General features: G+C 41.7%; 1 protein-coding gene across 4 annotated transcripts in view; it reads right to left on the bottom strand.

Moving 5' to 3' along the window:
* Positions 1–2,389: 2,389 nt before the first annotated feature.
* The window catches only part of DCAF6 (DDB1 and CUL4 associated factor 6), a 168,797-nt gene continuing 163,135 nt past the window's right edge, over positions 2,390–8,051 (bottom strand). For all 4 annotated transcript variants that reach the window (XM_007458100.1, XM_007458102.1, XM_007458103.1 and 1 more), the window contains one exon: positions 2,390–2,859. In XM_007458100.1, the coding sequence (XP_007458162.1) occupies positions 2,795–2,859 (65 nt within the window). In that variant the 3' untranslated portion in view covers positions 2,390–2,794. The remainder of the gene's footprint in view (positions 2,860–8,051) is intronic.

The raw sequence follows: 8,051 nt of genomic DNA, 5'->3' as shown, positions 1-8,051 counted from the left end.
CTCCCAAAGGAAAAGACAGTCCTAGGGAGGATCACAGGCCCTGGGCAGGCGGCCAGGGGAAAGAGCCTGTCTGGCTGGAGATAGGTCTGTCAGTGATGTGGACATGCTTAAGGGACAGAGAGCCCTATGCTGTGTTCTGATAACGGACCCCTGGATGCAAAGGTGGTTAAAAAACAACCTTCGAGGTAGAGACAAGCTGATCCTAAAATATAGTTCACTTGAAGTTCTTGGATGCTTATGTTAAATATTAAAAAATGCTTAGGATTATTATAAACCAATATTTATCAAAAAGTAAAAGTGTACTTAGAATAGTTTTGTTTACCTGATTAAGTATCTGGTTTTTGGTCTGTGTAGGGCTGTGCAAATTGTGAACTTGTGCTTGAGCGTGTGGACTGTGGACTTTTTTGGGTGTCTCCCCCTTTACCCCCACCCCTGTTTTCCACAGACATGTCTCTGTCTCCAGCCTCCCTTCCCGTGGGCTAAAGAGAGGAAGGAGACTGAGCAGGAAGGGGCCAACTGTTGCACAATCCATACCACAGTCGCCTGGGTACATCCATCCATGTGTTTTTCATGAATTCCTGCAAGACACTTAGCTTCATGGAATATTGTTAAGTGGCGTGGAAGTGACCAAGAAAGAGACAACAAACAAACACTGCTAACCCAGAGTTCTAAAGGAGGTTTAATGAATAACAGTGCTGTCTCTCGATATGTCCATCCCATAACCAAAGTCAAAGGCCCGGTGGTAGATTATCAGAGACTTGGAACAGCCTCAAGGCACAGAGCCCACCACCTCTGTCTGACCCTACACCTCCCACCACTAAAGCTGCATTCCTTTTCTAAGTGGGTAAGTGAGCCCTGGGGTCCATTGTCTCCCCTGCAACAAACACTGGATCGTGGAAGCGGCCAGGACTCATGCACTCTGCCTCTGTAGAATGTCTTCTCTCTTAGCTGCCTCCTTGACTGCTTGTCTGGCCTGCCCTGCTCCTTTATAACATATAACACCAAAACTACAAAATCACTAAAGGTAGGGGGCCTGACTCCTTGGACAAATACCACTTTGTAATGTTTGGGTTTAAAAAAAAAACAAACAGTTTTAGAGCAGTTTTAGGTTCCCAGCAAAACTGAGCAAAAAGTTCAGAATCCCCCCACTCCCACCTGCCCAGCCTCCTCCACTATCGACATCCTGCACCAGAGTGAAAAAACGCCATTGATTTTCTCCTCTTGCTCTTCCTGCCAGTCACCCTTGACCCCACTGAGTACTCCAGTCTGGGCTGTCGGTTTTCCAGCACTTCTCTATAGCATAATCCCTCTTACTGTCTTATTACGTGGTGTCATATTATGTGCCGCAGTAGTCTTTTCAGTTATTCTGTAAACCCTTCAACCTCTCATGGGGGTCCTAACACAGCCCCTGGGACGCAGGTGGTGCAAATATGACTACCTCTATCTGAGGGAGGAGGAAACAGAAGCCCAAAGAAGTCACATGGCTTGAGCAGATCACGTAACTATTTGGGTACCAGAAACTGAGACCTGGCACTTTTTGGAAATCATGCATTTGCCCTGTTTGGCTAAACTTCTAACTCACTCCTTTCTTTCCCTTTGACCATTTAGCATATTCCTAATATGGAGACATATGCGTCCTGCCCAGGCTAAGAGCTAGATGTTGAAGTCCAACTGAAGTTACCGAGCCAACCAGAGTTACTTTTCCTCTATCCAGAAAGCCAGTCTGTCTTCCCTCAGCAGCAGGTGTCCTTGGGCTTGCAGCCATGTTCCAGGGAGGAGCCATCCCTGGTCTCCACACGGGAGAGGGATGCTTTGCCTGGCCACACCTGTGAGTCTGTTCATGGCCCAACGAGAGTGGGCATGACAGTTTAGGAGACAGGAGAGAGGATGGCTGAAGGGTTAAGTCTGCAGGAGCAGCTTCAAGTCGTAACCTGTAAGACACAGACCTGGGTGTAGATGGCTTAAGTCGAGTGAAGGTGGACACCAAAGAGGAGGAAGACCAGGAATTAGAAGACTGGACGGTCAACACTTTCAGTTGAAACCTAGAAGTTGGAGAAAGGAAGGCCAGAAGCCAGAGCTCCCAGAACTGGCTTGTGCTAATATGGTGTGTGAGTATCCATGATGCTCTGGGATTGCTCATAGCCTGACTGACCCCTGTACTCAGGTAATGAGGGACCACTGATCATGAGAGATGATGATTGGGGGTGGAGATAAAGTACTTTGAAAGGAGAAATGAAAGAGAGCTCTTCTATGTGATTCTGTCACACAGAAGTCAAAACTGAAAAGGTTATTTATTTAATCTAGAAAAGAACACAGAAAGACAATCTTAGGTTACAAGAAAAGATTTGGAAAACGTGGGTCAAGGTATCAAGGCATTAAATAGTCAAAGTCAGGATATCTTAAAACAACCAACTTCTTTAATTAGAAAGCAACAAACATGCAAATGGCAAGTGTAGAAATTTATTTGAACCAACATTTTCACTATAATGAAAATTACTCTTCAACAATGATCCAAGCTCCCACATTTGAAGGTTAGGGAAAATATTGCACTTTGCATTTTCTAGCACTCCTCATACATGGCAAAAAGTTTTTAAAACATTTCGCTAGTTTTGTTTTACACACACTCCCAAATTCATGCACACAATCATTCCAAACCAATGTTAGGTCATCCCCCCAAAAGGGAAAAACTCCAAAAAACCACAACCTTAAAATTGCACTGAAGCTCTGTAAAGAAAAAAATATAAATGTCTTATACAAATTTCCAAACATCTAAGTGCTTGCCAATAAGAGCTGATTATTCCTCATCCTCATTTTCATTCTCCTGACCAGAGCCTTCTGATCTGTCACTCTCCAACCGGTCTGGAAAACACAGATATGAGACAAAACGAAATACCTTTATTATTACAATTAAAATGTTTCAATGCATTTTATTTAAAACTGATTAAAATGTATATAATTCAGAACATCATCATGTAAAAATCAGTTCACAGCTGTGTGTAGAAAAGTTATTTTTGCCTCTAGAGACAAAGAGTAAAGGAAACACAGCACTTTCAACTTTGAATATTCATGTAATTCCAAAGATATAAAAAGTACAAAGAAAAAACCCTAAAAATCTTGATCTACTGTGGCCTACTGCAATGATTTCAGTCTGTGTTCCTGGGAGTCTGGGAGCCCTAGGAGGTGTATCAGGTGTTACCAAGGGGAGTGAGAGGCAAGCCTGTGCGAGAGAATTTGGTGATCATTCTTGAGGATCTGTGTATTTGTTTATAAAAACATTTCTTAAATATCTGCTATGTTCCAGGATACAATGGTGACCAAAACAGTCACAGTCTCTGTCATCAAGGAGCTTATCTAGACTGAACACTCAAGGGAGTGTACAATTACAACCCGGCGAGTGAGCACGGCATGTCCTCTCAAGTTCCATGATTTACACTTGCTGTTCCTCTGCTTGGGACACCTTCACCCAGTTCTTCAGCTATAATGGTTCTGCTTACTCATCTCGATACAACTATTATTCCCTGTGTGAAACTTTCCCCAGACTTTTTCAAATACCCAACCTGCAGAATTATGAACTCCTTTCACATTCCAGAATATTTTATATGTATCGTATAATAATTACAGTAATAGTTTGTTTGCCTATCTTCTTACAGACCAGACTGTGAGCTCCTGGGAAGGTGGCAGTTATTTCTTTTATGTCCTAAGGGTCTAGTACGAGAGGTTCAATGAAGGTTTATCAAATAAATGAACGTAAGTTTTACTAAGATAAGATATATTACGAAGGCAACAGTACCGAATAACTACCACCACTAGCATGGAACCCTTTCTATCACAGAAAGATTCCTCCAGGGTAAGCTGGGGGAAAAAAGGCTTAGACACAGGGGAAACAGTTCCGTCCCACTGTCAACACCAAGAGAAAATGGAATCCTGAGATTTTATTATCTACAGAGGCTTAAACACTCCCATTGGATTCTAAGTCAACAACACCAGTATACAGAAGGGATTGTATGTTTAATTGTCTAAGTGAATTAGATTAAATCCCCTCTACGCCAGCTCCATTTCAATGTCAAACTAGTGAGATAACGTGTGTATATGATTTGTAACCTGAATTATACAAATTTTAGTTATTATTATATAATAAGTGTTCAATACACATTTGTAAAATAAATGAACAAAATAAGATGATGACAGACCTTCACAGGTCACTAAGGAATCTAAACACAGTGGAAGACTTTCTGATCAATAAAAGGCTACCTAAGGGATGTTAGCATAAGAGATTACACTATTTTTGTTGTATGATATACTTTCATGAGGGAAAGAAACATGAAATTGCTATTCTGCTTAACTAGAGTATCATGAATAGGATACAGATGACTATATTCAACAAACCTATTCTGTCATATTACCGGAGGCTGAGGAAGCACTATCAGCCTATCTCAGCATGTGCAGGGTGACCCCAGTTCTTTTTGGTTGTCACACTGACGAATGAAGATGGAGAAACGGAGGGGAAGGAGGAAATGTCACAGCCTTCAAATCGAGGAGTTTACAGCAGACCTCAGAATTCTGCAGAGTCCAAAGCAAGCGATAAGAAGTCGAGTGAGGGCCCATGGAGGCTGTCATACAGGTCACACAGTAACTGACGGTGGCTTGTGGAATGAGGAAGAGGGCAGAACAGCTGTTCGTTTCTCAAATCCTTCTCACTTAACTGCTGCCGAGTCATGTCTCAGAATATACACCCAATTTCTAAGAATAAATTAAATGAAATCTTTCTGTCCACAAAGTGCTACTGAGGTTAGTAAAACTGATAAGCAGTTCAGCACTTTTACAAATCTCTGGTTGGCAATTGCAGACCACGGAGATCTGAGAACACTGTGTTCTTTTAAATGAAAACTAGAAATAATCACTTCTATATCCACTGTTTTCAAAAGCTGACAACACCAAATTGCTCCTGTAAGTAAGGTTTACATTTGTGGAAAGGTTCCTGTAATTCTCTGTTAGAAATATTTCTTCAAGAAATTATTTTTGACCGGAAAAGATAAGTTATGAAGAGATATTAAGTTTGCTGGGGGTGTGGGGAGGGGACAAGGGAGATATGAAAAAAATACCCCAAGGAAGCCTGTGTTCCAACAAAACAGAGTCAGTACAAGACTCTTCGTTAGCTAAAGATTTGATACTAGAAGTTCATTCATTCGTTCACCCATTCACTCACGAAACACTATTATATGCTAGGCACTGTTTAGAAGCTAGCTATCCAGCTGTGAATAAGACAAACTAGGTCTCTGGTCTTAATGAGCTCACTTTCTAGAGGAGAAAAACAGAAAATAAGAAATGTATTCTTCTCCTTTAATCTGTGTAGCAAGACAAAAATAAAGAAATGAAGTTAGAATAAGTACTTGATGAAATAGGCAACGACCAGAGAGTGACTGAATGAGAAGGAGGGTGTGAGAAGGCACATGAAACGACTTCACACTGGGCGACTAGGGAAGACTTTTCTAGGGAGGTAACACTGGAGCTGAGACCTCAGTTGTATGTTCAATTATGAGTGAAGTTGGGGGACGAAGTTGCCTAAAAGGCAGAGGAAACAGCCAGTGAAAAGGTCCTAAATATGCTAACAAGCTTGATGAATCTGAGGAGGAAAGTAGCCATTTATGGCTGAAATGTAGTGGGCGAGGAGAAAACTGGGATGTGTCGACTCAGTGGCTGGCAGGTCTAGGTCATGTAGATCAGCGTATGAAGTCTGGGTTTTAAGAGCATCTGGGGGAGTCCCTGAGAATTTTAAGCAAGGGTGACATAACCTAATGTATATTTTTAAAAAGTGGGTCAGCAAACTATGGCCCCTGTGCAAATCCTCCCACAGCCTATTTCTGTAAATAAAGTTTTATTAAAGCAGAGCCATGCCCTTGATCTACATATTATCTATGGCTGCTTTTGCACCACAATGTCAGAAATGAGTAGCTGCAACAGAAACCACATGGCCCACAAAGCCTATTTACTATCTGGCCGTTTAAAGAAAAAGTTTACTGACCCAAGTTTTATTTTCATTTTTGGCTGTGTTGGGTCTTCGTTGCTGTGTGCGGGCTTTCTCTAGTTGTGGTGAGCGGGTTTCTCATTGCGGTGGCTTCTTCTCGTTGTGGAGCACGGGCTCTAGGCTTGCGGGCTTCAGTAGCTGCAGCACGTGGGCTCTAGGGTGTGTGGGCTTCAGTAGTTGTGGCTTGCGGGCTCTAGAGCGCAGGCTTAGTAGTTGTGGCGCACAGGCATGTGGGATCTTCCTGGACCAGGGACCGAACCCGTGTCCCCTGCACTGGCAGGCAGATTCTTAACCACTGCGCCACCAGGGAAGTCCCTGACCCATGTTTTAAAAAGCTCCCTCTGTGCCGTGGAAATCAGATTGTATGAAGGCGAGAGCAGAAGCAGGGAGACCAAGGTAGATGAATATGGATTACATTCTGGAGTAAAGCTACCATAATTGATGGAGTGAATCTGTGTATGACTGGGTAAGTGCCTGTGAGCTCAAAATGATGTTACGCTCTATAGATCCATCGTGGAGAACACACATGGCTATCTAGATGTACATGTGCCAAGGTCCAGAGGTATGAAGGGATGCTTCAGGGTTTTATAAATCATGTTAACATATTTGGACTCTATCCTAAGAGCATGAGGAGGCCCAGGAGAATTTTAAGGAGGGGAGTAAATTGATCAGATTCTAACATATTTTAGAAAAGATTAGAATGGTTCACACACCATCTCTCCAAAGCCTGTCAAAATGTCTAGGAATCTCAGAACTGCGTTTCTCTCTCAAGAAGTGGCCTAGACTAAAAGTCTTTAGTACAGCATTCATGAGAATCATTTTGGTTGCTTTTTTAAAATGCAGGAGCTCAAACCCTATTCAGATTAAATGAATGAGAATCTTTAATGGATAGGAACCAGGTATTTGTAGTTTTAAAAAGGGGATTTAAAGTGCACTCTTCATTAAAAATCACAGCTTAAGTGGGAAGGAGCTGATTTCCCAGGAAGCCTTGTGGAGTAATGGGAAGGCTGAAGTATTCTGTGGCTAGATTGTGCTTCCATGATCAAAGTCTATTACTAACTCTCCTTGAATACAGACATTATTGTACTTGGAATACAGGACAATGAAGGGAAGGAGAGGAAAGGAGTAGTTGACTCATCAAATAACTAGACATCTTAAGGATAAAAGCAGCAGAAATACAAACTCTTGGGTACCTTTTTCTATCTAGTCTTTTACCTAAGAGAAACGAGAGGGTGAGTTAAGTTGACTAAACCTTGATTGCTGACAAAAAGAAACAGAAGGAAGGGAACCTTTATATTATAAAACATCTAATTCTAAAATCAAAGAAGGATGGTAATAACTATTAGTTAACAAACCATTGACTCATTAGCACCTATTTAAAATAGATTCTTGGACTTCCCTGGTGGCGCAGTGATTACGAATCTGCCTGCCAATGCAGGGGACACGGGTTCAAGCCCTGGTCCGGGGAGATCCCACATGCCAAGGAGCAACTAAGCCCGTGCGCCGCAACTACTGAGCCTGCACTCTGTAGAGTCTGCAAGCCACAACTACTGAGCCCGCGTGCTGCAACTACTGAAGCCCACACGCCTAGAGCTTGTGCTCTGCAACAAAGAGAAGCCACGGCAATGAGAAGCCCGCACACTGCGATGAAGACCCAATGCAGCCAAAAATAAATAAATAAATTTATTAGAAAAAATAAAATAGATTCTTGCACAAATGAAAGGAGAATTAGTTTCCTATAGGAAAACTCAGGAAGAACCATTCACCAGATGAACTCTTCATAAGAACAAGCAAATTTTAGTTGTCATATAGTCAGCAAATGTTTTTCTTGTTCTATAAAATGCTGCCACCTCAAATCTGAAATCCAAGTGAATTTTAAAGGTTACTGATTGTTACTGAAGAAAACAGATCAAAAGATGTTACAGTGATTAGAAGTACTACAATAATATTTTGTTGGACTACAAACATTTTCTGTTTACATTTTAGGTTTATTTTTTGTTTTGACTATTTGAAATTTTCACTCTTT

This window comes from Lipotes vexillifer, unplaced genomic scaffold, assembly GCF_000442215.2.
Source record: "Lipotes vexillifer unplaced genomic scaffold, Lipotes_vexillifer_v1.1 scaffold189, whole genome shotgun sequence".
Classification (NCBI taxonomy): domain Eukaryota; kingdom Metazoa; phylum Chordata; class Mammalia; order Artiodactyla; family Lipotidae; genus Lipotes; species Lipotes vexillifer.
This window is presented reverse-complemented; position numbering and strand designations above follow the sequence as displayed.